Source organism: Galeopterus variegatus, unplaced genomic scaffold (assembly GCF_000696425.1).
Source record: "Galeopterus variegatus unplaced genomic scaffold, G_variegatus-3.0.2 Scaffold419, whole genome shotgun sequence".
In the NCBI taxonomy this organism is placed as follows: domain Eukaryota; kingdom Metazoa; phylum Chordata; class Mammalia; order Dermoptera; family Cynocephalidae; genus Galeopterus; species Galeopterus variegatus.
In genome coordinates this window covers 334,174-349,540 of record NW_007726530.1, presented here as the reverse complement: position 1 = coordinate 349,540, position 15,367 = coordinate 334,174, and the positions used below count along the sequence as shown (strand labels likewise).

Below are 15,367 nucleotides of genomic sequence, written 5' to 3'. Positions count from 1 at the left end.
ATTAAACTTGTAGAAAATTATTAAGTTATCAAAAATTAATTAATTTACTGGACAGAATTTGCCCTTCGTGGCACAGACATTCTAGAAGCCCTCATAGATTTTAAAGGAATTCAGGTAAAGTTGGCCCTTGTTTCTGCCATTTTCTGCCAATTCAAAATTTATATTCTGGTTTGCATCTAATGCCCATCTCACCCAATTTCAAATGGTGAATTTTACTTGTGGTTAGATTTGGATTCAGAAGCTGATAAATAGAAAGAACTTGCTCTTCTGCAATCACTTTTTGGCCTTTTGCTCTTTCTTTTCCTTACTGCAATCCAGGACCATGACCAACCTTGTCTCTGTAATGCTGGTCAACTCTTTGTTTGTTATATTAACTCTTTTAGTCATATTTTAACTCCCAGTCACATAAATTACTTGATTTGTAGTTGTAGCTATAAGTTGTTTACTTCATAGAAGGAGACGTAACGTTAAATCAGGGATTAAATAGTAAATTTAAATATTGATAAATAGTGATTTACAGTTTGATTAGCAGGTATTTTTTCTAATTAAAGTAATTAAATTATAACTTTGAGTATTTATCTTAATTATGGAGTCAGATATCTATGATTTCATATTTAAATAATTCTCTTCCTGCCTTCAAGTAATTATTGAGGTTCTTCTAAGAAAAAACACAAAAGATCTAGCTGGGTAGCTGTTTGGCCCTCTTACTCTACTAATATCCTAGCAAAATTTGCTTCATATATATTTTTCTGTTTCCTGCATGTTTGTGTTGCCATGTTCCAGACATCTTGTTAGGCACTATAAAACATTACCACCCAAGATGCCTTTATTACAGAATGGTTCTCACTGGAATATTTACAGGTAAGCGCCATAACAGTGAGTCCCAGTTATTAACTAATCCCTAATCCCTTGCCTAGTAAAAATAGAAAATTTACATTCTCATGAAGCATTATTTCCTTTTGAAATTAATTATACCATGAGAAAAATTAAATTGATGATATCTAAAAATCTTTTTAAGTACAAAACTTATTAATTCTAGAATAACTCTAAATGTAATCCACTAACTCAAATATCAGAATTCTGGGGTTTTTTTGTTGTTTATTTGTTGTATTACTTGTTGATTTTAATTTTGATAATTAATTTTATTTTATTTTTGGATAATTTTAATTCGTGAAGCTCAATTCTGCCTGTACATACTAAGACCAACTCGGTGACTAGACAGGACATTTCCCTTCGTCATGAATGCTTTAACTCAAGAGTATTGAGATTTACTGATGAAATAATGGTTAGGTAAGAACATCTGGAAGTGATATCTTCCAATTCCCTTGTCTAGTGTTGTGAACCAACAAAGCTGAGTTGTACAATTATTTCTCCTCTGATGTCCTTCATTTTGTTTTGGTGTGGCATATGTTTCTTGGTAATGGAGTTTTAGGCATTTTGTTTTAGTGCTTCCTGTATCCAGTTTTTTCATAAGTAGGTGTGATTTATTCTCATTTTTCAGTCTGAGACCCTTTTAAAAAAATATGCAAAGAAACTTAAGCATAATCTTTGTTTAGTTTCATTTTCTAAACAAAATTATGCACTGTCATCCTGTCAGCTCTCTCACACCCTTATGAACTGAATCACAGTGATTCTACATTTTATGTAAAGGGGACATTGCTTTATGCTTTACTCTCTAACATGGTCTTCCTTTCTTTGTTTTCTTTGTCTTTCTCTTCTACCACTGGATGCAATGCACTGGCACTAGTGAACTGCAGCCCTCCCTTGACAGGGCTAGGAGTGCTAGTACCAACTGCTTGAGACCAGATACTAGTTTGCATTCACCAGAACGAGAAAGGTATAAAATAAAGACTTTCTTAATTTCTTGTCATTTGTACTAGTGGGTTTTTATTTTTTCCAATACTTTTGTTTGTTTCATGTGAGTCTCACAGGTTTATTCATTCACGTTCACTTTGCTAACTGTCTACATTTCCCCCTCCCTTATTATACATGTCTATGTAGAGATATGGGTATGTGGATAACCCCAACGGTGCACATACACATATTTCTATGAATGTTGTTGCAAATGGTGTGATGTAATTTGTAACTGCTTCTGGCTGCTGCTTCTCTCCTTTTGTTGCTGTTCAATTTTTTTATTTATACCCAGGGAATCTTCAGTATGCTGATAATGTTATAAGGTCTAGTGAGTTATCCAAAGGGGAGGATCACTTTCCTGTGAGTTTTATTGATAAGTAGTATTGATAGGCTTAAATACAGTCTTCCATAAACTCAAATAGGAATTCAGTTTAAATAGAATACTTCCTTTGTGCATCTGTATTCATTTTTTAATCAGCCTACTCTTTGATATATATAGGTCATGTTTTGCATTAAATTATATTTGAAAACAAAAAAATAGTATGTTAATAATAGAATTCCTGATGCCTTACAACATAAATACACATAATATATATATATATGCACACTTAATTTTGCTTAAAAATTTTAATTGATTAATAAGTAATTCTGATTTTGTTCAAATGCATTCAGTGATTATGTGTTACACTGTCTCATAATTGTAAGCATCTATTTTCTCCATTGTGAGGGAACTTTCTATTCCAGCAAGCTTAGTTATAATTGATAGTCTTGGTTATAATTGCTATCTTTTTAATTCAAAGTCATTAAGAGGAAATTTGCATACTACCTTTTTACAAATCCTGAAGAAAAATATTTAGTTGTACTAACATAGCCCACTTCTTCTTCAGAGGCTGCTTAAAGCTTTTCTTTAGCAATCTTTCTTGTCTGATTCACTTATTGATGAGATATTAATTTCTGGAATTGAACAATAGGTACAGGGGTACATACCCTTTTCTTAGTGTCTTTGTAAGATTCTACTAAAACTCTACATTTTTACTTTGTATTCTTTTATATTTGTAATAGAAACAAATGAAATTTAATTTATATTTTGGATTTTGGATTTTTTTTTACATTTGTAACAGAAATTTTAGTTGAAATGACTATAGACTCTTCTAAAATCACAGTTGAAATTGTTTTATTATTCTCTTTTATCATACGTCACCCTACAAAAATAATTAAAAAATAGAAATAATTGAAAAAATTTTTTAGTTGTTATTATTTCCTTATATGTTTCTTGTTAGTATTAAAACACGGATATAATTTCCCGAGTCAGCCGAATCTTCTGACTGTAACACCATCCTAACATTTTTAATGTCATCTAGATCAGTGCTGTCTGATAGAAGTATAATGTAAGCACATGTGTACTTTTAAATTTTGTAGTAGCCATATTAAAAAGATGAAATTAATTTTAATACTTTAACCCAATATATCCCAAATATTATCATTTTAACATGTCATTAATATAAAAACTATTATTAGATATTTTACACTCACTTTTTCATAGTAAGTCATATGTATTAAGTGTATTTTGTACTTAACAGCACATCTCAATTTGGACTAGCCACATTCCAGTGCCCAATAGCTTCATGTGGCTTATGGCTACTGTATTGGACAGAATAGGTCTATTCTTATGATGAAGCCTATCTGTTCCCTTGTGACTCTGAAGCCACAGATTTCACATATCTGTATGTTGATGACTTTAATCTCTCAGATACTACCGTTAATACAGGCCCACCTGTAGACTTATGAGGGATCTGCAAAAAGTTCGTGGAAAGATTAGTATTACCTTTTAATTCAGTTTTTCTACAGACTTTTTGAAGTACCCTTATATAACCTCACCACAGTTATTACACAGGTTGTTGTGAAATCCAAGTGAGTATACTTACTTTAAATAGAAGAAAAAAAATGATTAAACATTCATTTTATAATGAATAAATTTTTTTTTCCATTAAAAAGATCAAGGAGATATGGATTACTATTATCAATAATCCTTAATTTTGTGGGGTCATTTTGTTATCAAGAAGAAAATAAAGTGAGATAAGTTTTCATTAAGTAAATTACAGAAGTTGTAGATGCTTATTAGTTTGGAGAATAGGGACTGCAAATATCCTTTTGTGCACATACCTATAAGCACCTTTGAAGCAGAACATAACAATATCAAAAGTTGTAACTTTGTTCTCTTTGGAGAATGCATCTGAAGTCCCCAAGCAGAATATGCAGAGAGTAGGAAGAGGGAGGCTTAAAGGGTTTTCCAGGCTGCATAATTTATATAACTGCCCATCAACTTTATTATATTAATGCCTAATCATGCATGGATAAAATGTTAGAGAAAAACTTTTTAAAACTTAGTTTCAGGGCCAGCCTGGTGGCGCACTCGGTAGAGTGCGGCACTTGGGAGTGTGGCGGCGCTCCTGCCGAGGGTTTGGATCCCATATACAGACCGGTCCGCTCACAGGTTGAGCGCGGTGTGGGCCCAACACTGAGGGTTGCGATCCCGTTGCCAGTCGCGGTACGGGCACAACACTGAGGGTTGCGATCCCGTTACCGGTCACAAAAAAAGACAAAAAGGAAAAAAAAAACAAAAACTTAGTTTCATATTTTTAAGATAGTATCAAGTTTCCACATCCTTATGAAGGTGAAATGATTTGATGATTCTAACCTTCTAACATTTGTATGCTGTTCCAACCAATTTAATGTCATCTGCTGAAATATTTTCACTATGTTTTTAAACAAATTAAATTTTGTGTTAACATAAAGGATGAAGTTGTCAAAGCATACTCTGTACTCAGACCTTATACCATACTTTACTTAATGATTCAAAAGATAAAGGACCAGCATTCTTTTCCTAAAGGAGTTGGAAACCATCAGATTTACCTCCTCTCCCTTATTTGATGGTTTGGCCCAGGTTAACAGATGAGTTTTGAGTAATGCACGTAAAAGCACTGTTTAGTTTAGGAGCCTCCATTTTATATTCTGTTGATTATACAAATAGGCAAAAATGCTTATAGATTACCATAAGTCTGTGAATTACCCCAATTCAGTCATGCCTCATAAGTCAAGAAATTTTGGGTTTATTTACACTGAGAGATAATCTCTTAGATAATAAGAGATTCCCCTTGCTTCTCGGATTGGGAAGGAGTGAGTTACAGGCTGTTATTAAACTTTCCTTTCCCAGATTTTAAAACAATTTATTGCTTAAATGTTCAAAAGCATTGATTCTTAGAGCCACTGTAGAACAGTAAATTTTCTTGGATGCTTTGTCTCCATTCTTGACCTTTCATAGCAATCATAGCCTTATGAAGGTTCGGGAAAGTGTAGTCTGTATTTACCTCCTCCATTTTTTACCTTCCAGTAAGTCCTGCAACCTGACTGTACTCCTCCCCAGTGCTTTATCACTATGCTGAAATTCCTCTGAGATTATTACACTGGCTCCCTAATTGTTCAACAGCATTTTGCAACATTTTATGTTAACTACACTGTCACTTGAATCTCTCCTCTCTTAAGTACCTCCATAGGTTTTCTTATGCCTCTGTTATAACACAGTCTGCTATGTGGGCTTCTCTTCTTCCCCTACCCCGCAAAGATAGGTATTCCCTAGCTCAACCCACAGTTTTCCTCTTTTGCCCCCCCATTCTGTCTGTCCCTTAAATTATATTTCTATCAAAGGCTCCTACTCTAATACATATGAAGACAATTGTCCTCTGTGATTGGCCAGGTCATACCTCCTTTCCTCAGTACTAGGCACACATTTCTAAATGGTTGCCAGACACTGAGTATTTCAAAATGTCTAAATCAACATCATTATCTCCCCTTCCATCCCTTTACAGCAGTATACTTCCTGTTTCTAAATTTTCTTCTTATTTTATGGCTTTGACATATAACCAGCCACATAATGTGGAAATACTCTCTTCCTCCTCCTCTTTCACATTCTGTGAGTCAATAAATCCTATCTGTTCCTCCAAAACAGATCTCTCACCTTGATTATAGCCCTTCTTCAGTTCCAGTGTCAATGCTGCCCCCATCAATTTTCTCATAAGCTCTAGTAAAAATAGTCTTTATGACTTGATATCCCACTTTTTTCCATTAAAATTAAAATATCCTTCTTCCTTTGTTGTCTGCTTGAAAATTTTACTCATTCTTCAAAAATGCAGATTAACTACTCTATCTTTTATAAAACTTTTCTTAACCCTTTCCCCCATTCCCCCCCCCCCCCCAAACACACACACATAAACAGAGACACTTTCTTTCTTTTGCTAGTCAGAATTATTTACTTTCCTTTCTGAGTCCACATAATTTTGTATGCTTTTATTAAGACACATTGCATATTACTTAGTAGTGCGCTTGTTTCTTCCACTTATTGTACACTTCTTTGAGGTCAGGGATCATATCTTATTTGTCTTTTCCATCTCTAGTGACAGCATTATTATTTCTTACTTAGTAAATGCTCAATTTTGAAATTTTGGGGGCTTAAAAAACATCCCCTATTTTCCATTCCCAAATTTGGGTCTAATTGTGAGCTAGACCCAGGAACTAGAAAGTTGGGAGATCTAATTATCGCCCTGAATATGATGAGCAAATATGATGGACAAATTTGGAAGCTGTGGCATTATGTCTGTAAGCTTGACAATAACTAATCCCAGTATCAGCCAGATTCACTGAACCACAGAGGCTTCTGTTACAAGGTCAGGCCTTGTATCTCATCACTGCTTTGCAGGTTTGTTTGTTGTGGTGTTTGCTGTTTGCAGGCAGCCTGATTTGGAAAGAGGACTTTGGAAATGACAAAGTCACTTGTGCCTGATTCTTTAACATAAAGTCACTTCACGTGTAATTTACTCCTCCTCCCTTGGGGTGCAATGAAGAAAGGGCTTACTTGAATGAATTTCCTTCCATGTGGAAACATGAGGCCTAAAGGAAAGAAGGTTCCTACCTAAAAATCAACAACTGTAAATTGAATCAAAGTAAATATTATAAATTTTGTTTCAAAGTATATTAGTTAAAATAAGTGAAATTTAGTTCAAAATAATATTGTGGAAAATGTTTTAAAAGGACTAAAAGAAATAATGAAAATAGACAATAAAAATGCATACTTGTATAATCAGTTATCTCATTTGGTTTGTCTTCTAAAGTTATAATTCCTCAGAAATATTTTTGATTTGTACTATTTATAGAATGAAAGATTTACTTTTCCATATACTTTTTCTTTTAGATAATTAAGCTGCTTATCCATATTCTGCCAAAGGATATGCACCATTAAAATATGTGTATATATGCAAGCATGTGTATTTATTACACGTTTAAACACACACATTTGCTTTAAGGTTTGTAAACGCTAAGGGCGGAAATGCCATAACATAAGAATTATTTGACTGCTTACTGAGGCCTATCAATGGCTTCTCTCATATCTATCATCACTGTTATTTTCTTAGTTAAGGTTCTCATTATTTCTTACCTGGATTACCACAAAGCCTATAGTTTCATATCCTTTTTATCTACTTAAATATTCACAAGTGTTTATTATTTATTCTGTGCTATGTATAATGGAGGCAATTGTCAAAAAAAACAAACCAAAACAAAACAAAAAATCACTATACTTCCTTGGCCATCAGACTGAACTTTTTTCTCTTCGGAACACAATGAAAGGAGTGGGCTCCGAACAGATAGAAGTTCCTGAATTAATAAATTTAGAATACCTGATATTAAAGTACTAATAATTTACTAAAATGTAACCAACCAAAGGTTTAGAAAGAGAAATCAAGAAAGGGCTGCTGTAGTTCAACTTTATGATTAAAATCTCCCACCTAGACTGCCATAGTAGCATGTAATATGAAAATAGAAGTTGAAGTTGAAGTTGTGCGTCTCTCCCAATAACTGGCGTTGAGGGAAGGGATAAAGATTACAATTTTGGTCCTTCCGTGTGACAGGAGAAAAAGAGAAAGAAGTTGCACACATTTTAAAAACAAGTAAAATGTGCTTAGTATATTTAAAATTTACACATATATGATATTAGAACTTAAGTAATGTCTATTCTTAGCACAAAAATTTGTATATAAATTGATTCTGCTCTCATTAAGTGCAGTATATGAAGGAAAAAACAAACAGGTTCCTTATATTGGTACTACATATCAGCATATTCAGAAGGACCTTGAGTATACAGATATATATGTATTTTGCCAAATATTTGTTCAAAAGTTACCTTTTAATAGCTTGCATTCACAATTGCTTGTTTCTAAATGTACACCTTTCTTCTTCATGGCTTTCATGCATGTTTCATAATTATACCTTTACTTTTTTCTTTTACTTTACTTTTTTCTTTACTTTTATGTTTAAATAAACACAAGGACTGGAATTTTGCCTCAGGAAGCAAGGTTATTCATAATCCTTTCAAGTTACTATTACTTATTACTCCACATAAAAATATTAACTCACTTTTTGGGTCTTCAAATAACACTGTAATATTTAACAACTGGTTATGACTCAGTGTAGAAGACACTGTAGTTATAATTGTTTTTCAATTAATTTGGAAATATTTTTCTTTATGGAACAAAAGACAGTAGAGTGAAAAGAAACATTTTAAAGTATTCAGGTTGGATTAACCAACATTTAAAGAACTTAAAATAATTAAATAATTTAAAATTAATGCAAAGTGTTTTTATTTTACAAATATGTAACACATTCAAGAGTGTGAGACACAAAGTTTTCTCTTCTGCCCAAATTCCACTACTGATTGTCTTTACTTGCTTCATGGCTTCCTCAAAGCCCTGCTTGAATCATGCCCAGCTTGTCAATCCAAGGCTGATTAAACAAAGGCATCCAAAAGGCTTTCAGAATTGAGTACCTGCTGCTGACCTCCGATATCCTGGTTACATGGTGGCAGCCCTTTGCCGCTTTTGTGCAGATGATCTAATAAATCCAGAAAACCAAATTATAATGACAAGAAAGATGACATTTTTGGGGAAATGTTATCCTTTGGATAATTATAAAATCCTATACCTAAATGAGTCCTAATTAAGACCATCTAGTTATCCCTTTTTGCATCTGAGAAAGCCAATATCCAGAGAAATTATCCTGCAAAAATCCTCATGTCTAACATGTTAAAATTTCTAAATATGGCCTGGTCAGTCCCTTATTGCCTCTTCAGTTTTCAACTAGATGTTTGTGATTTGTGATTATATACAGACAGAATCTGAAAATAGCTTAACAAAAGAGTGAACAAGGTTTCAAACTACTGTTTAATTGTTAATCACATGAAAAATATTGTAAATGCTGAAATAAAAAGCGACTGTGTAACCAATTGAGAGATACTTTTGCAAATAAAGACTAGCAGAATTTTTTAAGGTAATTTCATTTATCTATTTCTTTTATTCATCAATGTTTTTTACTCACAATTTTTAAATTTTAGTAATTAGCCCTGCGGTTTTGACAAGAAAACTTGTTAAGGTTTCATGGGTAGCCTTTCCATGAATTATTTCTTCATGTCATTGTTTCCACACTAAAGAGCATTTTTATTACTTCTACTTAATTGTGTTCCTGGTTTGTATTAAATTCACACACCCTACCTTTGCCACTCTACCCAGTATTTCAAGGCCTGGTATCAAATGAGCATTGGTAGTTTATTAAGCCTATTTTATTTAAACATCAGCCAGATTCTTAAGGATGCATATTTTAAAACTTAAAGTTATGTTTATATTTATACGTGTATAGATATTTATACACTACAAAGCACATTTTAAAGGAACAAAATTACACATAATAGATTCCAAACATCTTCCCAAATAGTTTCTTTGTTCACTTCTAAAGTTATGGGTTTTATTTATCTTTTTAAGTAAAAGTGAAGATTTAATTACGGAGTAAAGAATCTATGCTTTGCCTTTTTGGGGTGCTTTTCCAGTCCTGTTGTTCCATATGTTCTTTTATTTTAGGAGTTACTAAATGTCCTGTTTTTTCCTGTCTTGTTCACTGGGCAAACAGGGGTAAATGGTCCCCCTCCCTAGATAGGAGACGACCTCCTAGCCCCAGGATTCAAATCCAGCATGCATCTCCGGAGAATGACAGGTACTAGTCAACTCCTCCTCACAGACAAGTGGCTCCTAGAGGCTTGTAGGCCACCACGTGAAGGATAAGCAAGATAAATGTTGGTTATGACATGCTTCTTTTCAGGAGCCAGAGACAAATATGTTCTGATTCCATCAATAAGTGCATCCAACTCTAATAAAGCACCTCAGAATATTTACTGAAGTGAAGGTAGCATGCAAATGTCATAGTTTTGAAATACAGTAAAGTCAGAATGTAGTGAAAGTTCTATTTGATGAGCATTTGTTTCAGTATTTTGAATTTCTGGAAACATACTTAAATAGTGTGTTTGTTTACCTATGAATAGGTGAAAATTCTCAGGTGCTTTAGAGTATATTAAAATTTATCACAAAGCCTATTCTTTGTTATATTGGCTGATGGTTTTATCTCAACTGTCTTGTTTTGTTGCTATGTAAGCTTGTTAATGGTGAAGTTTAGGTTTAAAAAATGTTTGGTTTAAAGTAGACCAACTGGCTCTTATATATTTAATGAATATTGTGTTTCTAAACAAAATATTGTCAAGGGCTAAGGTCAGTCACAAGGTAGGTTTTTAAAAATAGCATCAGTGCCTTGAATCCACTTCATGCTGATGTATCAGAAGTGCCACAGTACTCGTATATTTTCCATTGCTTTGTTATTCTTCTCAGTTTGCAGTTAGTCCAATTTTTTTATTTTATGTTGTTTGTTATATGTAGTCCTTATCTTTAAATATTTTTTCCTGTCTTGTCACAAAAGATTTTTGGGTGTTCAAGGTGCTTCTCTTCTGGTGTAAGCAGAAATTCAGCCAACGCATTGATAATATTAAGTAGATAAGCAGATGGAGTATCTCAGACATAGAACAATTAGTCATATGAGCTTGCAGGTTCTTTTTTTTAGGTTTATGTGTATATAGCAGAATAACTATAACCTTAGTTATTAATGGTATAATTTCTGTATTCATAAACAATTATTATATCTTCTGGATTTCAATTTAAAAGAAAAACTACTGTTGCTAAGAAAGAATTAATGTAACTCTACAAATGTTGGAAAAGATCACAAACTGAATTTCATGACAGTTTCAGGAATACTTTGGCATGTTTTAATATCTAAACATTTACTTCTTAATATGATTTATGGTTATATATTTGGAATTTAAAATTAATTTCTGCTGCTGCTGTCTGATTTCTAGGATAGAATTTCTGAGACTACAATTTCAATTTAAAAATTATAACAAATTTAAAGTCTTTTCAAGTAAGAATTAAAATAACTATGAATTAAGTAAAAATTTACATCTGTATTGCTACTCATTCATTCACTTATCATACCCCTACTGTATACACTATTCTGATGGTTATAGTCACAACAGTGATTAAAGGAGACAAATTCTGGGCCGTCAAGGAACTTAAAATTTTCTTCTGGAAATGATAATTCTAGAAAGCCTTTGAATTTATTCCAAATAAAATAGTGTATTCCATCTTATGTAATGACTGAACATAGAACAATTAAATATGTTGGTCTTTGTATTGAATATAAATTTAAGTTGATCTGGGCATTGATGAAGCAAAATGGAATTACAAATAATAGGTTCAGTTCTTATGTACATGAATATCATTAGCTTCATTTAATGGTATATTAATTGTTATTTGATTTCCTAAATTGTGTATATAACTGTAAGGATAAATTTTAGGAGCAGAAATGATCCTTGTATATAAGATTATTAAATGAAACTCTTATTAAATACATAATTTTATATATATGTTTTGCTTTTTTTTTGATGACTTATTTGTAAATAAGTCCTATATTCAACCAAAAGAAATACATTTTAAATGGATTGATACAATTATTTATTACTATAGAGAATAGGAAATTACTTACAATAAACTATATTTAAAATATAGGAATAATATGTGCCTGTAAAAGTGAAGAGAAATTTCTACATCAACTAATGCTAAATTCATAGGTAACCATATCAACTACATGGCTGAACTTAATGAAAACTTACATTTTACCTCTCATCAGTTTCATTTACTTATTCAGAAATTTCTACAAATTTCTAAAAGAAGTGTACATGGCATCACATTTGAATATAGAGAATACAGGAAGGATTTGCACATTAGGTGACTTTTGTCCTAGGACACTGGTGGCCAGGAAAATTTCCTAAAATCAATGACAGTTTATACAATTAGCCTTTGGATGGTTTGTATCAAGGCCATATTTGATTATTTTGAAAATAACATTGTAATACAAAAAGTAAAGTTTTGTTCTAGAGAGTTCTCTAGTAAGTTTAAATGAGTTCAAAAGCATTTAGTTGCCCTCTTATTTCCCACAGCATAAATGTGTGCACAGACAGGCATGTACACATTTTTTAATAAATCATTTCTCTGTAATCTAATTTCAATAGTAAGCATTCTTGGTGTTATCTCAAGTGGTACCATACAATTATTTGGAATTAACACGGAGGTAGGTTTATCTAGATCTAGAAATATTTTTGAGAAGTTGTAGGACATTTAAAACAATGTTGAAAAAATACATAAATTTGGAATCCCAGGGAATGTTTCTGACTTTAAAATTGTAGTGAAAATTTTCTTGCTGTTTAATTCTTAAAAATGTTGACTTATAAAAATCATCATTCCAATAACAGAATATCTCTTTGTAAGTGTCATTATTTTAATACATAAAAATTAATTTTTTTTTCCTTTTTGTCTTTTTTCGTGTCCGGCAACGGATCGCAACCCTCAGTGTCGCGCCCGTACCGGACCGGGACCGGCAACGGGAACGCAACCCTTGGTGTTGCACCCGCACCTCGCTCAGCCAGTGAGCGGGAACCGGTCTGTATGTGGGATCCGAACCCTCGGCGGGAGCGCCGCCACGCTCCCAAGTGGCGCACTGTAGCAGTGCACCACTGGGCCGGCCCTAAAAATTAATTTTTATGAACCTACTTGTATATAGTTCTATGAGTCTTAATAAAACTTAGATCTAGTTATAGCTAATTTGTGAGTAGCCATTTAGAAAAGAAATGTGTTTTAACATGCCCCTGGAGCATTAAGGTTCTGAGTTTATAATCCTTAAGTATAAAAGGCCAGTGTAAATTGAAATTTAAACTATTTGGTAAACACTTCATTCAAGAAAATCCGATATTCTTATTGGGTGCATTTTGAGATGTATTTTAAAACTTCATTAGCTTGAAGTTACTGACTCCCAACATTTGAATTGAGAATGGTTTTACGTATATATATATGTATATATACACACACATACACACACATATTTATTAGTATATAACTCAAATACTAAAAATACTTGATAAAATAACCCTATCTTCAGGACTTTAAATAATTAAAATAAGTAAATATCCCACTCTTTTAAGACTTGATTCCTGAGTTGTTCTGCCAATGTAGCTCTAATTTCTTTTGCAAAGAACCATTTTTGTATAATTTCCCATACCTGTTACCTGGATTGCAGCTACTTGTGTAAAAGATTTCTTGACCAAGAATATGAAATTGTTTCTTTTAATTTAAAGTGAATGAATGTTCTTTCTCCATTGACAATATTTCTGGAATAAACAAATCACATACTTTTCCACTTCCAGAATTCATAGCGGTTGCCACGTATATAGAAAGCTAGTGTAACACTTTTCTGGGCTCAATTTTCTCATCTGTAAATTTAGCTAGTTGTAAATGTACTCGCTGAATTCTAATGTTCCATAAGACTCTAAATTTGAGACTTGCTTTCTTGTTGCATCATGATAAAACACACTAGGCCCATGTTAATGACTGACAGTTCATTATGCTTTAGGCAGTAAACCAGAGGGCATTTTTATTTATGGTTTTTATTTTTGATGAAGCCCCCAAAATAATGCTGTAAACTGGATTTTGTAGCCTTAGGTAGTTTTTTGCTCATTGTAATTTTTAGGCTCTCAAATTATATGATGATATTTAAAATATTATTTTTTAACCATCCAATCAACAAATACTTATTGAGCATCTACCACGTGCTAGGTGTTGATGTTACAGTGATAGCCCAAACAGACACAGTTCCTGACCACAAGGAACTTAGAGTAGTGTAAGGCAGAAGGTAGGTAATTTCACTGTGATTCATTTTGAGATTGCATGATAAATAGTTTCAATAGCAAATCAATACAAATGGATTTTTCTAACCTTTCCCATCTTACATATATTAAGTCTCTATTTATTCTGGGAAATAGCTGTGTTAAAATATACAATATTTATAGCTCTATTGAGGATTTGAAATAGAAAAGATGTTAGAATTTTCTATTATCTGTTGTTTTACACTAAATTATTACAATTGTGTATCATTTTAACTCAATTTGTGAATTCTTTTAAGTAGTTAGAAGAATTATCCAGGCATATTCTTTGTAGGAATCTACAGGAATCTTCTGTGAAAGTAAGTTTCATTGTTATCTGAAGAGGAAAAAAAGGGCATTCTTAACAAGAAGATTGAAAACAAAACAAAAGGTTAGATTATGAACCTCTCTGCATGAATATTTATCATGCAGCTATGGAGCACTGGCTCTGAATTTATACTTTTATAGATGAAAAAGAGTCTTTGCCTTCAAGCAATACTTTTATAGCACTTAACCACTTGCTAGTCCTAAGTGATGCTGAAACTACTATAAATCCTACTTCTATGTAATACTACAAGAACTACAAATACTGCAATAAAAATATTAAGTAATATTGAAATGGTTAAAATTGGCAAACCTGTGGGGTGGTGGTATTATTATTGCATTTTGTAGGTGGAAAATGACTGCAGAACAGAGAGGTTAAGTAACTTGTTGAAAGTCACCCAACTAACCAGAAAAAAAGCTGAGATTAAACCCAGTTTGACACTAGAGTCCATACTTCTAGACACTATGCTCCAGTGTCATTTATACCAGAGATGCAATGCGATTACTGTTATCGAGATTATGGACTCTCAGTTCACATCCTGGCTTGACATTTAATGACTGTGTGAGCTAGAGCAAATTATTTAATGTCTTTAAACCTTGATATACTTATTATGAAAAGGATAAAAGAATAGTACATACCTCTTTGGATTGGCAAGAAAATTAGATGACATGATGCAGATAAAGTGATCGTGTTAGCACAGAGAAAGTTCTTAGGAAATGTTAATATTATGAGTATTATCATTGTCATCGTCATCATCAATTACTGTTATAATCTAGTGTGTGAATCCATTAAGTTTTAGGAGGTGAGAAGAGGAGGAAGAGTTTGAAAGTTTCACAGAGGAAGTGAAATCTCAGTTGAGTCTAGAAAGATTGATGGAAGATGGGATAGGAAGAAACACAGGCAGGCAAGTTCTAAAACATGCCTATAACCCTTTTATTGTGCAGAGATAGAAAAGCACACCAAATTCTACACAGCCTCTCTGCACTCTCCCCCAAACTCTTCTCATCTGACTCATC

The 15,367-nt window shown here is 32.8% G+C and overlaps 1 protein-coding gene across 7 annotated transcripts in view; it reads left to right on the top strand.

Annotated features, from left to right (window-relative positions):
• The window catches only part of RIMS1 (regulating synaptic membrane exocytosis 1), a 481,216-nt gene that overhangs the window by 347,136 nt on the left and 118,713 nt on the right, over positions 1 to 15,367 (top strand). For 2 of the 7 annotated variants that reach the window (XM_008568515.1, XM_008568511.1), the window contains exon 15: positions 1,748 to 1,837. The exons of 4 other annotated variants lie outside the window; for them this stretch is intronic. In XM_008568515.1, the coding sequence (XP_008566737.1) occupies positions 1,748 to 1,837 (90 nt within the window). Of the gene's footprint in view, positions 1 to 783; positions 862 to 1,747; positions 1,838 to 15,367 lie in introns of all 7 variants that reach the window. One more of the 7 variants, XM_008568518.1, reaches the window with a different exon arrangement.